The sequence below is a fragment of the Pecten maximus genome, chromosome 13 (genome assembly GCF_902652985.1).
Source record: "Pecten maximus chromosome 13, xPecMax1.1, whole genome shotgun sequence".
Lineage (NCBI taxonomy): Eukaryota > Metazoa > Mollusca > Bivalvia > Pectinida > Pectinidae > Pecten > Pecten maximus.
The window spans coordinates 15,631,436-15,652,526 of record NC_047027.1 but is presented as its reverse complement, the minus strand read 5'-3'; the positions used below and the strand labels follow the sequence as shown (position 1 = coordinate 15,652,526).

Below are 21,091 nucleotides of genomic sequence, written 5' to 3'. Positions count from 1 at the left end.
GCAAGGGATTTTATCCCTACTATTTCCCTTTTTGGAGGAAGCAACCCAGTAGTAACTTAAGTGACTTCATCGCAACGCTTTTAGTGTGCAGAGTCAAAATTTAGGAACTTGATCAAAACACGGAAGATCTTTGTATATACCATTACCAACCCTCCGGCCATAAAGGACTTTCATTATAAAGTTGGGAGGAATGTAGTGTCTCGGGCCGAGTTGACCTGATTACTTACGCCGGAAGTGCGTCACGGTTCACTGGCCCGTGCCAGATTAAGATCTACCCCGTGTACAGTCTCTTCACACCTGACCGGCAATCAGACAACACGTGTGTTAGACCATCTCTCGTTTTTAACGGAGTCAGTATATCTCTACGTAAGTAGTGCCAGTTATCTTAGTGCTCCGGGCTTTTAGCTAGGACACTAAGCCAGTATATTCTATTGGATAAGTATTTGACTGCTGTATCATCACCGTATCCTGACCTGTCCAGCGACCCGTGGTGATATAGATCGACCTCCATCTGTAAACCAGATAGCGTGACCAACAGCGAGGTAACTAGCTTGTGGTGTAACAGCAACGTTACTTTACTGCTAAGCGGATCCGGGAAAAGGCAGACAGCTCGTGGCAGGCAACTTCGCCCACCGAGATCAAGACCTTCTTGGGGATTGTGATTTTTATGTCACTGCTGGACCTGCCAACTGCAAAGATGTACTGGTCATCTGATTGGATGTTTCAAACATCTTTGCCTACCATAATGACCAGACTCAGGTAAATCAAATTACTTGTATTTAATTTACAAAATGTACAGTACAAATGTAGACTCTACATGTATGACAGTATTTTGTTTTAGTGATGAGCAATATAAACTTCATTGGAGCCCTAATGGTTGAAATTGTGACCATATTTCTTTTCAAGTTAATCATTTAGTTATGTAACTTATGTGGTAAATAGCCTATCCTACTTGAAGTGGAAACAACTTGTAATTATTTCTTGACTAGGATGTTTACAAACAAACATCTAAAATGTTAAAGCAAAGTTATAAAATTCTTATTCAAATTTTAACTTAATTTTGTGAATTTAATCAGTTATAAAAGTAAAATCTATAGGCCTATATGCTGGGTAAAGATTTAAATGTGGAAAATGACCAAGTATTTAACACTTGCTGTAATAATTTTTTCGAACAAGATGACAAATGGTGAATTTATCAATTTATAGTATATATTTTGTAGTTTCTTTTATTCTTTTGTTTTTAAACCAATACATTTCTAAGGTTTGTCCTACAGTTTCGGGTGTCTTGACTTGTAGATTTGAGAAACTCGCACAGTATTTTCATCTGAATGACTCCACGACAAATCCCCCCAAAGGCAGCGACGGTCACGACAAGCTCCATCATGTCAGGCCAGTCTTAGATACCATCCAAGGCACTATAGCATCCCAGTACACGTTACACCAGGACTGTGCTATAGATGAGGCTATGATTGCATACAAGGGGAGGCTTAGTTTTAAGCAGTATATGCCAGCCAAGCCGGTTAAGTTTGGGATCAAGGTGTGGGAGCGGGCGGATTCCACCAATGGCTATGTCGACAAACTCCAGATTTACACCGGAAGAGCAGGTATGTTTATTCAGCATGATGTTCCATGTTGCTCCAGTCCAATAGATATGCCTCTGTTGCATCCATCATAAATAAAACTCCACTTCACTATATTTTGTAATTGTTTAATGACTTAAATCTTAATTATTCAGGAATAAAACATATTGACATATATTGTCTTATACATTGACTCAAGATCATCATGCAAATTAATTTGATAGTCTTATTATTTTACCAAAATTATATAACACTGAACATTGTCAGTTATAACATAATACCTAGATACATTGTACAGTACAAGTACCATGGTGGTCGGGTGGCTCAGTGGTAACACACTGGCCTTTCACCTATGCGGCCGGGGTTCGATTCCAAGATCAGACGTGAAAAGGTATGGGGTCACCTGCCCGACCACGTGGGTTTTCCCCGGGTACTCCGGTTTCCTCCCACAGTAAGACCCCTCGCGCGCTTCCATCTGGGCCAACAATAGTGATTAATATCAGTTATTAACTTGTTTCGCAATTGTTGTAAAATAAATAAAGTTTATATTATATTATACATGTACCAATAAAGGCATTTTACCAACCATTTTCAGGAAATGAACAAGGCAAGAGAGAAGTTGGACTTGCTGCTCGAGTTGTGACCGATCTGACCAGAGACATTGTTGGTAGCAGTCGCCACGTATATGTTGACAATTTCTTCTCCAGTCCCCAGCTGTTTTCTGACTTGCTAAAGGATGGTCTCTATGCATGTGGAACATGTCGAATCAATAGAAAGGGGTTCCCGTCTGGTATCAGTAAGGAGAATGTTAAAAAAAAGGGAGACTTCACAATGCTGCAATCAGGTAATTATAAAGTGCCAGGAATATTCAGATTGGTTTCAACTTATTGCTTATTCAATTTGTGTTTGCTCGGATAATAAATACTATTACGTCTGTAAAGTAACTTGTGAAAATGTAGCAAATTAGTACCTACAATTTAAATACATTATACAGTACTGGGATATATTATCAATATAACTTTATTTAATACAATATCCCTCAGGTTACTGTATTGTGCAAGTTGCATTCATATCATAAACCATACTGTAATCTATTTGAAATTATTCTTGAATAACTTGATTCAAATATATGTACTGCTATATAAATGTAGCGGCAATTTATGTCGGCTGCGTCTATTATAATTGTAATTAATACATTGGTTTATCACTTCATAGTAAAATAATTATTGATAATCTGCTGATGAAGCTAATATACCTCTATTATATAAGTTACATGATGTATGTTGTGTTTACAGGAAACCTGGTGGCCAGTGTCTGGTTTGACAACAAGCCAGTGACATTTCTGTCGACAAATGCAGACCCTACTACACTACATGAGGTGCGTCGCAAAAATAAAGATGGTAGTGAGAGAGTTCAACTGGCCCCTTCTGTTGTGAAAATGTACGGCGACAATATGAATGCTGTGGATAGAGCTGATCAACTCCGTATGCAGTACACCTGTGCCAGAAAGTGCTACAAATGGTGGAAGTATGTTTTCTTCTTCTTGCTTGATACAGCCCTTGTGAATTCTTTCATTCTTATGAAGGAGTCTCCAAGTCACCAGAGGAAAACCAGAACTGGCAGAGTGAAGCATCTTACCCAGCTGGAATTCAGAGAAAGGCTATGTAAACAGTTAATTGGTGATACACGTTCTGTCAGAAAACGACGACGTGTGATACAGCATGATGTGGCAGGTCTTTCCTATTCTCATATGCCAGTTAAGGTAAAGGTGAACAGGTGTCGCCAGTGTGGAAAGGTGAAAATCAGGAAGGAATCGAGTTTTGGATGCCGACAATGTGGGGTAAACCTGTGCGTTTTGTGCTTTGAACCATTTCACAAGGATTTAGTCCCTGTCACACAGGAAGAGTAGACACCAAGACCTGTACTTACATATATATCATATATAATTGAGATTGTTTGTAAATTTATTTTGAAATGTTGGAAATTTGTCACATTCATGATTTTCAATATCAATGACAATATCCAGTATTTATAACTTGTACAGTATTTGAACTGTACTGTAGTTGAATATTTTCATGTTACAGTGGAGACCGCTTATTATGATATTCTATTTTCCAAAGAAAAATATTATAATAAACAGGATATTATAATAACCGAGCAAGCAATTATATACCACTTGAACCAGAAGTTAGGCCAATTTTCATTGTTAAATGTACTTTGAGGTCAATACGTATAAGGATTTATATCATCACATGTATACAGAGTCATTTTCAATTTTATAAAGTTAACTCTAGATTTAAGTATTCTTTAGAGAATTTTTTCTCCGAAAAATCATATTAAAATAGAGTTTTGCAACATATTAAAATAATTAAACGGAGCGACAAGATTTTTCTTAATTAAAATTTTAATTGATTTAGAAAAATTGTGCAGATTAGATTTAAAGCCATATTGCTACACTCCTGTGATAAGGTGCACACAATAATCCGGTTCATTTTTGAATATTTGCATTGTTTATTTGTTATGTTATTCTTGGATTGTTTATTTGTGGTATTCATCAAATGATACTAACAAAAACATGTTGAATATAAAAGCTTGTTCTGTTATTCCATGGCTTTGTCATTTTTTTGTAATCATAGACTTAGTTAACATACATATTGGTGTATGTTGTAATGATTTACAATCATATCAACAGCTTTGATTTGATGATATAAATTATGACTTCCAGTTTCGAGTTCCAAGAAGAAAGTAAAATTAAATTTTCTGGAGGAAAATCTTCTGAAGCATGCCAGGAGTTGCTACCATACTTAGTAATATGACCAGTTTACATTTGTACCAGGTTTCTTTTCAGAAATTGGCGTACACCTTGGTAGAAATTGAACTCGCAGTCTTGGGTGTCATGCGAATACAAATTTTCTGCAAAAATGAACTTTGAAATGATTTTCCAAGATATTGCACTAACCAATAAGTGCAAACATAAAATATAACTATAAGTGACAAAGTGAAACTTCAAAATAAAACTACTGGAACTTTGAAACTGCTAAAAATGTCTGATGTAGACATTTGTTTGTCAAAATGTCTTATGTCTGGTGCTGGGGTCAGAGGAAACTTGGGGTATTTCCCCAAAGTCACTATTACATCTCACTTTCTCCATGTAGTCTTCCTATAAACCAGAAATCGTAGTTCCAGACATTAAAATAATCACATGTATATTACATTCTGTAGACTGTAATCCGAGTTTCCTCTGACACCTGCTGTATACCAGATGTTTGATGGTTTGATAAACTCATAACTTGTCTGATGTTAAATTGACATCTCTTTGTCAAAATAACTATGTGTGTTGCTTGGACCAGAGAAAACTCTCATTATAAACATGAATGGATGATGTCGGCATTACTATGATGTAGTATTATAAACGAGATCTGACAAATACTTTGGTATTTTTATTGTCGTCAATAATGTGATGTTTTCCTCACATCCATTAAAATTAAAAACAAGAATTAATTCACTGGGTAATGTATATAGGGTCATTCAAAAAGTTTCGTTGAAGGACTAATATTTGATGATCCTTGTTTCTCTCGATTCCTGCTGGGACACTCGTGCCCTGACAGGAATCGAACCTGTGTCTATCTCAATGCAAATTATGACAAAGGGTTATCAACAGTCAATAACATCAAAATGTGAGTGACAGATCTAAGAGTCCCACGTCGTGTAGTTTGTACACATAAATATTTCCTAGGACTCGCAGAATTTATGGAAATACTAAAACTTGGCATTGTTGGACTCGTTATATTCGGCAATACAATTAATAAAATTGAAAAGGATACATAAAAAAATAAATTGTAGGTTTATCAGTGAAAACTGTATTCCTACATGTACTTTTCATGCATGTGTACCGAAAACACTTCTACTATAACTTCTGTAACAGAAAAGGAAACACAATGACCACTTGAGACTGGCGAGCTTGGGATTTGAAAATTCCAGACAAACTTTCTAATTATTGAGTGCGACCTTTCAATGTATCGATGCATTTAATTGAACTTAAAATATACTGTTTGTTTGTGTGACAGTTTGTATACCAATACATGTACAGTATATATATATATATATATATACAGCACAATAACTGACAATCTGATCACACGAGTCATGAATATTACGTGTAAACATCAGCTTAGTATAGAAACATTTTAAATTTCTTGAAATTGAATCTGACGTCGTGCTGCTTCATTCTTCACATTATTATATGTAATGACCTGTCTGAACAGTACTAAATACTACAAAATTATTAGTGTGTGTTTTTTTTAAACAATCTTAAAATAACATTTTACAGTGTTTCATCATTAAATGCATATACAACATGCTGATATGTGCTGACAACTACACGGGGTATTGTGGTATAATGCTTCGAATGTTACTAAAACACGTGCTGACTACATGTGTCCAATTCAAAACCTAGTCGCTCATACGTAATTATTTTCCAGATTTAATACGCCATGACCACCAACAACTATCATATAGAATAAACACAGACACTGAAAGAAGTTGTTCACAGTAAAAAATATATGTATTAAGGAAACCAACCAGCTGTGTAACCATAAAGAATCCTACTTTCCTCCAAATGCTACAAAACGGCCGTATGTAAAAGTTTGGTGAAGACAATAGATCGTAGTTTGTTTACGAAATCATGCCGATTTTTCAGTCGTTAGAAAGCTGTCAGTCAGATATAATGCTGCGAAAATGAAGATATATATCTATTTTAACAATAGACCAACCGATATGCACAATGGTTAACGATTACCTGCATTTTACTGCAGAAGATTCACCTCATCTGAAAAACACACAAGTAATCCGCCATTTTGCACATATGGACTAAGACCACAATTAGCTTCGCTATATGTTTCATTGTAACATTAAAATTCATAATAAATTCCCAACATCTCATATGCAACTTTCCATCTCACCTGGCCAAGACCAACATCTGAGAAGCAAAATATAAAAGTTTCAACCCAGCATGTTGGGCATTTTCTGGAGATAGCTGTCAAAATGTGTCACCAACGTGGATTATATACATCCGGGTCAGGGGTAGAGGTCAAATCAGGACTCATCACACAGGGTCCTGGAGCACATAATAAATGATCAATATTATTATTTTACATCACAAAACATAGATTGACATCTCTGCTATAAATCCACATTAAATTCATCAACAGAAATCAAGTTCAAAGAGGCATTTGATTGGTTTTCCTGAGATACATACATTTTTGAGGGGACTTCATTCGTGGGGCCTGAACCCGGAAGTACTTAATTGTGGTCTTAGTCCATATTGCGGGGGTGAGCCTAGTAACGACTTCCGGTACGGAACCCGGACCGGAATTACGGTACGGAAAGAGTTAAGGAAAACGAAAGTTGGTTTTCCAATTTAACAAATGTTGGACTTTGACAACAAAATCTAGGTGAGATTTTTTAATTCTATTGTGAAATCATTGATTACCAGAATAATTATTTGTTTGACAGATCAATAAGTTATATGTATAAAATACAATGAACATTGCTGGAAGACAAGTTTACACCGAGCGACCATCAAATTTACCTGTTGTTACAGTCTTGTATAATACCCCATTGTTTGTTTGTTAGTATTGATCAACATCTCGTTAACTTGGTAGGGTTATTAGACTAACAAAGCCTTTAATCATCACGGCTCCAATGCCAGACATTGATGATTTACCCTAAATGTGGACACGGTCCATTATTGTTATATATATAAACTGTTGTGCTGCCATGCTCATGTTGTTTGGTTAAGTTAAACTTCCTAACGACCGCTCTGGTCATTTAAGGACGGTCTTCCCTGTGTGTGCGATACATGCCTGCAATGCATGCGTTTGGAAGGCAGCGATATGCTCATCAATGACAATTGTGAAAGAAAGGTTTTTTTCTTCATAGCCAGATCGAACCAACTGTGATACTGGTCTCTTTACTATTAGGTAACATGTATTTAATTATATCTCAAGCAACTTTTACGGGGTTTTGTTTTTTTGTTGTTGTGAAATTTACTTTAGTACAATGTTTGCACGTATACTATATGACTACAAAAAACAGTTTAGCAAAAGAAAAAACCCGTGTTATACAGGCACTTAAAATATCCTAAATACATCTTTTTCGTTTGTAAGTGGAACATACTTTAAGTGTAGACCTAACCTGAGTATGTTACCGGATGTCGTGCTTCAATTTTGCTGACAAAACCTATGGGTATCAGGCGAAGCTTCAAAATATTTACAAAGAAAAGAAACGATTACTGAAACATTTCTACATGCACACTTATCTAATGCAATATTTTGAAATAAAGTATCGTCAGTTTTCTTATAGGTTTCCGTTTTGGAACTAACAGGTCGACACTATCCAGAGATACAACCAAGTATTGTCAGTTTAGTTTGGTTTGGTTTTAGTATTGTTTAAATTAGGGGTCATTTAAAGAACGCCTCGTCTGTGTGCGAGGTTCATGCGTGTAGTGTGTATGTATGAGTGTGTGGGTTTTATGTGGCTGCGGTAAGACTATTGTCAGTTATGATTTTTATACTCAAATATCCATGAACTGCTAAATAAGATATTGTCAGCTTACAAATTATTGTCCGTTTTGTTAATCAAAAAGTTGACAGTACTGTTTTGCATTGACACAAGTATTGTCATCTTGCAATACTTCAATTAATCAATCAACCAATCGACAATTTGGAAGTTGATTAACTTAATTAAATCAATATATTTGAATCAAATTATCAATACTCGTGAGTATTTACACCGGCTTTAGGAACGATGCACCTTTTATTAGGATAGCATTCAAGGCTAATTCATATCATCATAGAATAAATAGTTTTACATGGTAACTAACATAAAAACCCATGGTATTATATACAACTCCAAGGATATCGGATTTTTTTTGTTTTGGTTTGGTATATTATTGGTTAACGTCCTATCAACACCTAAAGGTCGTTTATGGTCGGCCTCTCGTGCGTGAGACATGCATGCGTGTGGTGAGTGTGTATGTGTGTTTTGGGAGGCTGTGGTATGCTCCTGGGATATCTCTTTATAGTAGTTCGGAACCCTTGCAGATTTATTTAGCTGGTAGTCTTTTTTTAATACGTAATCTATGATCACTATTTGATTATCATTTTATCAACTAAGGTGTGTCTAATAGATCATTTGATTTTATTTCTTTAGGTTCTCGTTATTTCATTAATTAAGTGATACCTTTAGATAAAGTTAATACAGTATGATAAAAATGTTAACATATGTTAAGAGGTAAGCTGGTTTTCAAGATCACCTCTTGCTAGATTTGCACACATCGTTATTGCGATGGCCGATAGCAGCCGGCATATTTATTTTGATAGAAAATAAAAGTCATGTCACTTTTCAGCTAAAAAGTGTCGGACATATTTTTTGTTTTATAAAAAAATATTTGACCTGACACTTTTTAGCTAAAAAGTGTCATGACAAATATTTTTTTATGAAATAAAAATTTGTCCGACACTTTTCAGGTGAAAAGTGTCATGACGTTTACATTTTATAAAAAATAAATATGCCGGCTGCTATCGGCCTCGTATTTTTCTCCTTTGGAGCGTTTATATTATTCACATTTAGTATTATTTGGAATCTAGCAAGAGGCCCAGAGGGCATGTATTGCTCAAATGTAACACTACATTTCTGCATAAGAAGGATTTTAAAGGCTCTGGGGCCACCTTTACCGTTTATTACAAAACTGGTTCTTCTTCATCCACACCAAATTTTGTTGAATTCTGCTCCATAGTTGACGGGTCTTTTTTAACTTAAATTGATAAGTGTGGGAACTTTCTTTGGCGAGTCTGATCTCACAGCAAACTCTGCTAAAATAAATTAAAACCATATTTTTGTTCAGAAAAAAAACGAAACATAGAAAGTAAGAAATAGATACAAGAGCACATTGTTTACAGTTTGCATGTTCAACATGAGACTGATCTGAAAACTTTGAATTTTGACAGTTGATGTTTCTTACCGCTATGTCGTACGAAATTCTATATGGGTGTTTCGCAACTTCCTTATTTACAATCTAATCGGAAACAAAATTGTCATCAGGCGGCTATTATTTGCTGTGACAGTTGAAATTTGTTACCGCTATTTCTCACATATAGTACTAATTGAAACGTAGTTAAATTTTATGTGTAGGTATATAATTTCAGATACCTGATTAATCATAATAAAAACAAACAACAACAAAAAGAAACAAAATATCGAACAGGTGGCCATCTTGGACTATAACATTTTAAGTGTGTTATTTATTTTTCTTTGCGGATCATTCATACGCACGTTATTCGTTGTCTGAATTATTAGTTTGTTTTTATAATTTCTCTTACTATAAATTTATATATCTTAATATAAATCTATAAAAAATTCTTTTAATATTTGACGGATCTTTCACAGGTTTCAGAGGGAAAAGTTTAGAAAGATAGCCAAAACTATCAGTGTTGCATAGATCTATAAAACTCACTCAATGAGTGGTGCAAATATCCTGAATATGTTTTGTATATGTAAGCATGGTGCATCAAACCTAAAAACGACTGCATGTGATTTAATTAAATCTTTTTTGTAGAATTTGTTTGAACAATGAGTGGCTCATTGGTGACGATGGATACGCGGGAAAGTGAAAAATTGGCAAGAAAACGTTACAACGATCTCAAGGTCGACATAGCAACTAATTTTATCTGTGACAACGTACCTGACAATCTGCCTGTGTTCCGAACGCAATGTGCAGGATATCTGGGCGGCCCAGCAAAGTACATGAATCTTCCATTCTTGGATATATGTATGAATTTGGAGAGTAACAGTACAATTTCGTACAAGAATCTCCACGACTTGAAAGAAATATTAAAGAAATTGCCGATAGAGGGAGATGCAATTGTGAAATTGGTGGATAGCGCTGAACAGGAAATCCAAAACATATTGTCAGGTACTTTATGAAACATTTATGACATGGCCAATTTTCACATTTTTGTTTCTACTGGCGGTCGATTTCAGCCATTCGGGCAAGATGAGCAAATATCTTGAAAGAGATTCCGGTATTCATTTGATTTGTTCTGAATAACCACAAGACGTAACGTCTTGATACATGTCAACTAACTCCCTCAACAAAGTCATACTTATATTAGGTTCGCACACTCAAATGACCTTGGCATTCTGGATGGAATATTGATATTTCTTAATTTCCAGCAAAACCGCATCAGATAAGTTTGCAAATATTACGTCATGCAGTTCTGAATTGAATACAAATTTACGATTAGTCAGAATATATTTTGTTTCAATTAATGCAGCCAGACCGTTTCGATAAAGCTTCAAAATCTACCTCCAACTCTAAGATATTATGGTATACTATCTAGTTAAAACAGTATTTTTTACGATTGGTCAGATCTTTATTCCATCGCCAAAGCCAACCGTTGTTTGTATGTATTACATTTGTATCCATGTAAGAAGCTATACTATGTTTTTATGGCGATGACTTCATCTAAGAACAAAAGAAGTAGTCTGGCTTATAATATACAATCGTGTCAACTGTGTCGGTTATCTTAAATAAATTGCCTGTTACATATATGAATATGAAGTGCATTCTATTTCATATTGGCATTTTGAGAAAGGACAACAGTCGCCTTCTCATACAAATGTTTTTGTCAATGAACTTGTTTACCCTGTCTTAATTCTTTAGTTCTATTGATGAAAAGCTCTAGATAAAATTATAAATGCAATTGATTTACCAAAATGATTATAACAACATGTTATATTTTCCATCGATATATCTAAGGCTTAATAGGATTGTTATGTCCAAAGAATAAGAAATTATAGCGAAGTGTGAAAATGAGGTGCACTGAAGTTTAGTGCAGTATGTTGTGAAAAGCAATTTTGAATACACTATAGATATTACACTCCCATCAAGCCAAACCCAATGTATGTAATTGTCGATGTTTAACCTTGTCCATAAGAATACAAGTGACAACATTAACAAAACTACTCGCCTTAAAGTCATCAGATTTTGAAAATTGAAATATAAGATACATTTTTTGACTCCACAAAACGAGAGTATATCAGATACAAGATTTATCTTCATCGCATTTCAAACTGTTTGCTGACGACACTTCGCTTCTATGTTCTGCTGAATGTTTTGAAAATAAAATTTAAGATTAACAACCATCCTTATTCTACCCAGTTATGAACAAATAAAAAGTAGTCAAATTAAATCCAACCAAAACGGAAGCTTCTGCTGATTTCTAATAATAGACTATAAACCAGGTCATTGACATCAATCTTAATAATGTACGTGTAGATACTGTTAACCAACACAAACACATGTATTTATTGATTCCAATCGTAAATGGAACGCTCATTCGATGATAGGTAAAAAAAGAAGCAAAACAAACAGGTATTCTAGGAAAACCTAAGTATATTTCAAATCGGAAGACTTTAGAGTACTGCTAAGAAATTTGGGATGTTTTTTTTTTTTTTTTTTTTTGTGTGTGTGTTTTTTGTTTTGTTTTTTTATGGCGGTGACAAATTAGAGAAAAAATAGTTAGAAGCTGCTATAATAGTCACTGGACTCCCTTCATATACAGGTAGGCAATCTCTATATTTCGAAACGGGCAGACACATTGTTTGGCCGTATATCTAGGCGTAAAATTGCCTTATTCTTCTTTAATTGAGAAACCCCGTCATATCTTTCTGCTGTCCTTAGACCGTTAAACTCTGAAAACTCCTGATTTATATTTAGATACCCAGAAAATTACACTTTACTAATTCACTCTCTTGAAACAACTAAAACTCCCTTCTTTCTATCTGCTATAAGATTCTGGAACCATTTAGATACTTTTATTTGACAAATAAATACACAATGATCAAATAAGAATATAGATGTTCATTCTACCTACCTGGTACGTTACATGAACATCTAAAAGACATCGTATAAGGGGTCAAGTTCTGGTGACATTTGACTGATAAAGAATATGATTGAAAAACACACACTGATAGTTTACATTTTGTAATAGTTCAGTTATAAAAAATTGAAATCAATTATCATTTATTGTGTTACTTCAGCTTATTTGATATCTGTCATCTAGATCTTGTACCATACTATCTGTCCTCTAGATCGTGTACCATAATATCTGTCCTCTAGATCTTGTACCATAATATCTGTCCTCTAGATCTTGTACCATAGTATTTGTCCTCTAGATAGTGTACCATAATATCTGTCCTCTAGATATTGTACCATTATATCTTGTCCTCTAGTTATTGTACCATAATATCTGTCCTCTTGATCTTGTACCATATCTGTCCTCTTGATCTTGTACCATAATATCTGTCCTCTAGATATTGTACCATAATATCTGCCCTCTAGATAGTGTAACATTATATTTGTCCTCTAGATCTTGTACCATAATATCTGTCCTCTAGATCTTGTACCATAATATCTGTCCTCTAGATAGTGTACCATAATATCTGTCCTCTAGATCTTGTACCATAATATTTGTCATCTAGATCTTGTACCATTATATCTGTCCTGTAGAAACTGTACCATAATATGTCCTCTAGATCTTGTACCATGATATCTGTCCTCTAGATAGCGTACCATAATATCTGTCCTCTAGATATTGTACCATAATATCTGTCCTCTAGATAGTGTACCATTATATCTGTCCTCTAGATAGTGTACCATTATATCTGTCCTCTAGATCTTGTACCATAATATCTGTCCTCTAGATCTTGTACCATAATATCTGTCCTCTAGATAGTGTACCATAATATTTGTCATCTAGATCTTGTACCATTATATCTGTCCTGTAGAAACTGTACCATAATATGTCCTCTAGATCTTGTACCATTATATCTGTCCTCTAGATAGTGTACCATAATATCTGTCCTCTAGATATTGTACCATAATATCTGTCCTCTAGATAGTGTACCATTATATCTGTCCTCTAGATAGTGTACCATTATATCTGTCCTCTAGATCTTGTACCATAATATCTGTCCTCTAGATCTTGTACCATAATATCTGTCCTCTAGATAGTGTACCATTATATCTGTCCTCTAGATCTTGTACCATTATATCTGCCCTCTAGATCTTGTACCATAATATCTGCCCTCTAGATAGTGTACTATAATATCTGCCCTCTATATCTTGTACCATAATATCTGTCATCTAGGTCGTGTACCATAATATCTGTCCTCTAGATCTTGTACCATAATATTTGTCCTCTAGATAGTGTACAATTATGTCTGTCCTCTAGATCTTGTACCATTATATCTGTCATCTAGATCTTGTACTATAATATCTGGCATCTAGATCTTGTACCATAATATCTGTCCTCTAGATCTTGTACCATTATATCTGTCCTCTAGATCTTGTACCATAATATCTGTCCTCTAGATAGTGTAACATTATATCTGTCCTCTAGATAGTGTACCATTATATCTGCCCTCTAGATCTTGTACCATAATATCTGTCCTCTAGATCTTGTACCATTATATCTGTCCTCTAGATCTTGTACCATAATATCTGTCCCTCTAGATAGTGTACCATAATATCTGTCCTCTAGATCTTGTACCATAATATCTGTCCTCTAGATCTTGTACCATAATATCTGTCCTCTAGATCTTGTACCATAATATCTGTCCTCTAGATCTTGTACAATTATATCTGTCCTCTAGATCTTGTACCATAATATCTGTCCTCTAGATATTGTACCATAATATCTGTCCTCTAGATAGTGTACCATAATATCTGTCCTCTAGATCTTGTACCATAATATCTGTCCTCTAGATCTTGTACCATTATATCTGTCCTCTAGATCTTGTACCATTATATCTGTCCTCTAGATCTTGTACCATAATATCTGTCCTCTAGATCTTGTACCATAATATCTGTCCTCTAGATCTTGTACCATAATATCTGTCCTCTAGATCTTGTACCATAATATCTGTCCTCTAGATATTGTACCATAATATCTGTCCTCTAGATCTTGTACCATTGTATCTGTCCTCTAGATCTTGTACCATGATATCTGTCCTCTAGATCTTGTACCATGATATCTGTCCTCTAGATCTTGTACCATGATATCTGTCCACTTGTACATGAGGATATCTGATTCTAAAGAATTATGCATCGAAGCCGCAGTTCTTTGTAGGCTAGGTCTAAGGGATATAACTCTATGAAAATGAAAAATAATAGATGCAAAATAAAAGATGCAAACCTTTATATATCTAAAAAAAATATCAATGTACGTAATTTGTTATCTATTTGATATATCCAGGTGGGGCAGCAGTCACACAACCAGCACCAGGTCCCAGTCAGAAACCGAGTGAGACAACGGCCATTGGTAAAGGTAGGACGAATACATTTGCAATAGCATTTCATGTTAAATTAATATAACGGATTGTCAAAGCAAACTGATAAACCAGGAAACATTAACGTGAAACGTCATATTATACTAATAACAGGTGTAACGATTCTGTATAGTTAACGCTTATGACATGCTAGAGGTTTTGTGGAGAGATCCTGCCTTAATATGATATATTTAATATACTATTTATCTATATCTATGATCATTTGCTTCTATGCAATAGTGTAGCAAGTACTGATGATTTGTTTTGAAAAAAGTTTATTCCATATATATTTTTATAGACACCGGTGAAGGCTTTCATCAGAAAGAGTCGCACGTCTTCGCTTACTCTGAAATGGAATCCCTTACTCGTCAAAACCCGGGAAAGTCCATTGGATTCATAAGTGTGAGGGATTCGTTAGGTACCGGATTTCGTGTAGGGGACCAGTATGTTATGACTGCGTACCACGTTTTTAAAGACACATTTGGTAATTATGTTTGACATGAAAATATTGTTCTTTAATCAAATAACTTTGAAATAATTCTTTTTTTTTTTTTTGCAGAACCAGTATAAAATATCAATTAGGGAGTTGGTTTGGTTCAGCTTTATGGGTGACTCCTTTAAATAGCTCTGGTCATTTTATGTCTTGTATTCGAGGTGCATGTTTACCTCCTTATGAAAGCGTTGACATGACATTATAGTGCTACCTCACTGAAGCATACTGTCGAAGACATCCAGTATGATACGTAACCCGGTTGCATTATTCAACGGACGAAACGATGGTCTAATTACCAAATATACTCAATAAAAGGTAGATGTGGGAGAAAATACAATCCATAAATCTTTAGTACTACATGCAAGGTAGAACCGACGGGGAGAGCATGAATGACAGATATAGAAACGGATTACTGCAGACAGAATAACGAATTATACTGCTATCTCATTTGTGTAGTGTGCAAGACTCAGTTCTAAATGGTTAATGCTTTCATGTCCAAAATTTCCTTACATTTTTCTCATAGTTCTCAATTTTGACAAATTATTATTGAATACCTTATGATTCCATCACGTAAAAAAATACTGTTATGGTCATCGCACTTGTCCAGTCATAATTACTGTACATCTCAGCATTGCTAAATAATTTTACAGAAACATTGAATAAGCTACCAGCGACCATGGTGGAATCTCCCCAGAGCACGGTAAAACCGCTGTCAAAAATCTTCACTGTTGACGGGAAGGAGGATATCAAGACTTGTGTGGAACGTTACCTAGCGCCAACTAATAAGGAGCTTAGATACCAAACACTTTTGCAACACATTGTGCCATCTTTTAGGGGTAAGATTCCCATCACTGATTTTAATAGATATGGTGTTTATGTGTTTGGAAATAAGATGGTTTTAAAGGAATACCTAGTACTAAGAGGTGAAATGAAATGAGTTAAAACGACAGATTTAAAGTGGCTGCCATGTTGTATAATTCGCAAGACAGGAATAATGATGGAATCTAGTCTTAAAATCTTTTTTTGTCTCTCTAATGTCTCCTTTTACGCTGCATTTAGAACCTAATAAGGACGGAACAATTTTGGTTTCTTATTGTTTAACGTTCAATAACATTTTTGAATGACCTCTCCCGGGTGCGAAGTGCATGTGTGTGCAGTGTATGTGTGTTTGGGAGGCTGCTGGGAAGGTATACCACGATCTTAAAAAATATGTACTGTTGCTCTCCGATTTCAGATTATATGTTAATGAAATTCGTAGATACCAAACCAACCAAATCCAAAACAAATAAAATTGTTTAATATGAATGACATGGTTTCGCAAGGGTAAATGTTTTTTTAGACTGATCAGAAACCAAAGTCATTTTATCGCCATTTATTTTAGCAAGAAGTGCATATACCTTTCAAAAGAAATATATTTTGAGTTGTAGGATCTTCAATCATAGTAATGCATGTTTATTTTGGGAGACTGTTAAGATCACAATATCAACGGTAATAACGATTTGGAGTTGTAATCCCGCTTTACCAAAGAAACAATGCGGTTCGCAAATTATCGTTTGTGGTTATTGGACCTTTAGCAACCAGTCAGTGTCTTTCTCATCTATCCGGAAAGCATTCAATCGAAGCTGCCATTTCGGTAATTTAAAACTACACACATTATTTGTCATGCCATGCACATTTTATCAATACGACAAAAAATAAAAATAGTAATTAGTAAGAAAGACGGAACACCACAGTGAAAATCAAACTCACACTTAACCATTGAATATCATGATATAGTTGGTGCCAAGACCTCTTCGTCATCAAAACCTCACAAAAGCCAGGAACACTGATATGCGTTCGCTACATCACAGATGCTATTCCGACTGGTCGCATCATGAAAAATGCAGCTATGTATGATTTATTTAGCTATGCTCGGCCTCTTCGATGTGCGAAATGCATGCGTGTGGTGAGAGTGTGCGTGTTAGTATGCTGTGGTATATTCGTGTTCGCCTCCTTATGATAGTACGGAATTAATATTGAATTTATAGTGCTATCTCACTGAAAAATACTGTCACCCAAACCGGTCGCATTAAAGTGACAACGTGCAAACAAGCCACCTAGCTCCCAAAATGCTTAGCGCTAAGCCATTTCTGTAGATTCTGCTATTTATTTGCCAGAGGATAGATCCCAAAGTCTCCTTCACATGGGTTAACTTTCAACAAAAGGGAAGATGTAGGCAGCGTTATGGTAGACATCAAAACGAAATTGTTCAGAAATTTTTCAAATACTGTAAAAGTGGATATTTTCGCGCGTTGAAATTTTCGCTTAGTCAGCCTCCAAACTGTTCGCGGTGTGGATATTTTCACGCTGTCACTCATGATGAAAATATATTTTCGCGCTGCGATGTCAGTGGGCATGTACGTAAAGTAAGATTTTTCAGAAAACTCCATTGAATGCTCGCGTCGGTCGGCCCTGTAAAAATACCAATGCTTTGATCAACAGGTTAATGGGTTGCATATGTGATCTTTGCAGTACGTCTGTGACAGAAAAATATATATATATGTCACACATTTTAGAGTTGATGCAGTTTTTTGCGTTGAAAAGTACACCGCACGAGACAGCTGATTTTTTAGGCCCCGACCATGTACATCGCAATGTACGATATTAGTACTCGTGCTGTATGGAAAACTAATTAAGAAATCATGCATGTATTGTCAAATACAGTGTTAACTTAGTATTATTTAATTGCGACTGAACATCTCTTTACACGTGCCAATTACGCTAATTAGTAGACAGGCCACGGGAGGTGCCGCCCACGGTAAAGTTGAAAGGATCGGCCACCCGGTCATGCCGAGTGCTGTGATAAGCATTCATTTCAAGTCAAAACAAACGCAGGTGTCTCAATTAGCGATGGTTAATTTTGCAGGTATCAAATATGTTAGATATTTAAATTCATTGCAATAACGTATCAAAGTTTCAGATATAGATAAAATATATTACCGTGCAATGACTTTAACGTTTCTATTACAAGTAAGTTTATCTTTTGTGTAACAAATGAAACCTGTGCTGTTTCGGGGCCTATGGCTACAAAAGGCCGAGCTGCTCCGAGATTAATCTATACAGTAACATTAACGTAGTAACGATCATAGTTATCACGAAATGAAGAAAATTTAATGATAAATAAACATTGAGTTAGATAAAATACTATCATTTTACACATTACTTAAATTAGTTTATATCCATGCATGTATCTTGACTGACCATGACAACGTTGCATATCACGGGCTGTATGACGCTTGAATGCATATGGTATACCACTAAGAACTTACGTCTTGGATTTTATTTGGTGGAAATATTCGCGCGTCAATATTTTCACGTGTTATTATGTTCTCGTGTGGATAATTTCGCGGAGATTTGATTGTCGCAAAATAAGCGAAAATTTCCACGCCGCGAACATTTCCACTTTTACAGTATTAAATTCCAAATTTAGTCGCTTCTTACGGCCTTCATGAAGAGTAATATTAGAATGAAATAAAATTGAATCCATAATTATGTAATATCCATGTTATAATTCTTATTCTCAGAGAGGATTGAAAAGAGATGGATAGAGGATACATGGATTGCTTTCAATAAGGGGACAGACAAGGAACTGAAATTTAATTTTGATTTAAACATACCATTTGCTGATCCGGTCAATGACATTCTTATCTTGAAGCTACGAGTTGACGATGGAAATCGGAGCAAAATACCAGAACCTCTCCATCTTGATGAATTTGAAATTGACACCAGAATGCATTTGATAGGCTACTTAAAATCAGAAAATGTTGCAAAAAGCCTAAAAATCAATATCAACTGTAAGGTTTACAGTAAAGCTACGGAACTCCAAAAAGACGTCAAAGAAGCAAAGGGGTGGTGGGCGAAGAACATGCCTGATGCTAACCTCGACGCCTGTTTCTATGAATCAGGAAAAGAAGAAACTGCTGTTGGAAGAACAATACTGCATGCCTCTGAAGAGTTCGAACACCGGTCATCTGGATGTCCTGGTGTCATAATTGATGAACACACGAGGAATTGTCTGGTTGTACAGCTTATGTACTTGTCGGGTTATCCATCACGTTACTACGAAACTGAAAGGGTAACACCACCGCTGGAGTATTGCTTCGAATCTGGTGTGTCCATGAAGCGCATTGCAGCAATATTGTCGGACGCTGGACAAACAGATTTGAAGAACTCTGTATTCACCAGAGTAATGTGAAGCAGACAAAATATGCTTGGTTCTGTCTAGAAAATATTGTGTTTATATATTGTTTAAACTGATATAATTGTATGCAGAATATGTTTGTAACAGAGCGCAGGATTAATTAAATTTAAATCACTGCCTCTGCTAGGGATCGAACCCGGGACCTCTGGCTTACTAGTCTTACGCTCAACCGATCGAGCTAAAGAGAAGATCTCTCTAGCCGAGCGGTATATTGCGGCTAGTATTTACCAGGGTTACATGTTTATTTCGCATCAACATGCAAATAAAATTGCAAAATGTATATCAATTCTGTGACGGAAACCTGTGTATTTTGATGACATTATTTAAATACATCGTAGACGCATTGGGTAATTAATATACTTTTAATAGTATTACATTATAATCGACCAAGCAACACAAGAAAAGGCCATTAGAGTCAGGAGATGGTGAGGTGAATCAACGCTAGAAAAGGCCATTGGAGTCGATAGATGTTAACACAAACTTTTTTAACACTAATCAAAAGAAAAATAAAACACATATTAGAAAACTAACACACATAATTTAGAAATAATACACCATAGAAGGTATTGATGTACTTATCGTGTAAAAGCGTATGTAAATATATATGTTTAAGAAATCAGTTTTAATGTGCGCAATTTATTTTTATAATGAAAAGCCAAATAGGCCTGTGTCGTTCACTCGACTATTAAACCCCCAAAAGAAATTAATCTCATTGTTTTCTTTTTCGTCGATCTTGTTGCTACGTAACTAGTGTAGTAGGGACATGGTCATTTTGGAAACAGTCCTGATAATTCATTATTACTTGTCCTTTCACACCCAGCATTATCATATTTAGTTATTACATTAGTACTTGTCCTTTCACACCCAGCATTATCATATTTAGTTATTACATTAGTACTTGTCCTTTCACACCCAGCATTATCATATTTAGTTATTACATTAGTACTTGTCCTTTCACACCCAGCATTATCATATTTAGTTATTACATTAGTACTTGTCCTTTCACACCCAGCATTATCATATTTAGTTATTACATTATTACTTGTCCTTTCACAACCAGCATTATCATATTTAGTTATTACATTATTACTTGTCCTTTCACACCCAGCATTATCATATTTAGTTATTACATTATTACTTGTCCTTTCACACCCAGCATTATCATATTTAGTTATTACATTAGTACTTGTCCTTTCACACCCAGCATTATCATATTTAGTTATTACATTAGTACTTGTCCTTTCACAACCAGCATTATCATATTTAGTTATTACATTATTACTTGTCCTTTCACAACCAGCATTATCATATTTAGTTATTAATCAAGAAATGAGATTATATCGTACCCTGGGGATAAACGTAGTCCAGCTCATCTCGTTTCCCTTT

The 21,091-nt window shown here is 35.2% G+C and overlaps 2 protein-coding genes across 2 annotated transcripts; both read left to right on the top strand.

The window, feature by feature from the left end:
- The first annotated feature begins 563 nt into the window (after positions 1–563).
- Positions 564–4,183, top strand: LOC117340207 (piggyBac transposable element-derived protein 4-like). Its single transcript, XM_033901962.1, has 4 exons — positions 564–759; positions 1,297–1,604; positions 2,176–2,424; positions 2,876–4,183. The coding sequence occupies exons 1-4, from the start codon at positions 668–670 to the stop codon at positions 3,487–3,489; spliced, it is 1,263 nt and encodes a 420-aa protein (XP_033757853.1). The 5' UTR covers positions 564–667; the 3' UTR covers positions 3,490–4,183.
- Positions 4,184–6,941: 2,758 nt separating this feature from the next.
- LOC117340206 lies at positions 6,942–19,826 on the top strand. The gene is made up of 6 exons (XM_033901961.1): positions 6,942–7,033; positions 10,198–10,554; positions 14,900–14,971; positions 15,271–15,456; positions 16,116–16,301; positions 19,029–19,826. The coding sequence occupies exons 2-6, from the start codon at positions 10,212–10,214 to the stop codon at positions 19,697–19,699; spliced, it is 1,458 nt and encodes a 485-aa protein (XP_033757852.1). The 5' UTR covers positions 6,942–7,033; positions 10,198–10,211; the 3' UTR covers positions 19,700–19,826.
- Positions 19,827–21,091: the final 1,265 nt, after the last annotated feature.

Bases quoted from the DNA above. Each gene is read 5' to 3' on its own strand.
- LOC117340207 (XM_033901962.1), top strand. From the start codon at position 668: ATGTCACTGCTGGACCTGCCAACTGCAAAGATGTACTGGTCATCTGAT. The intron at 760-1,296 runs GTAAATCAAATT...CTTGACTTGTAG, and splicing joins ACCATAATGACCAGACTCAG to ATTTGAGAAACTCGCACAGT. The intron at 2,425-2,875 runs GTAATTATAAAG...TTGTGTTTACAG, and splicing joins CTTCACAATGCTGCAATCAG to GAAACCTGGTGGCCAGTGTC.
- LOC117340206 (XM_033901961.1), top strand. From the start codon at position 10,212: ATGAGTGGCTCATTGGTGACGATGGATACGCGGGAAAGTGAAAAATTG. The intron at 14,972-15,270 runs GTAGGACGAATA...ATATTTTTATAG, and splicing joins GACAACGGCCATTGGTAAAG to ACACCGGTGAAGGCTTTCAT. The intron at 16,302-19,028 runs GTAAGATTCCCA...TCTTATTCTCAG, and splicing joins CATTGTGCCATCTTTTAGGG to AGAGGATTGAAAAGAGATGG.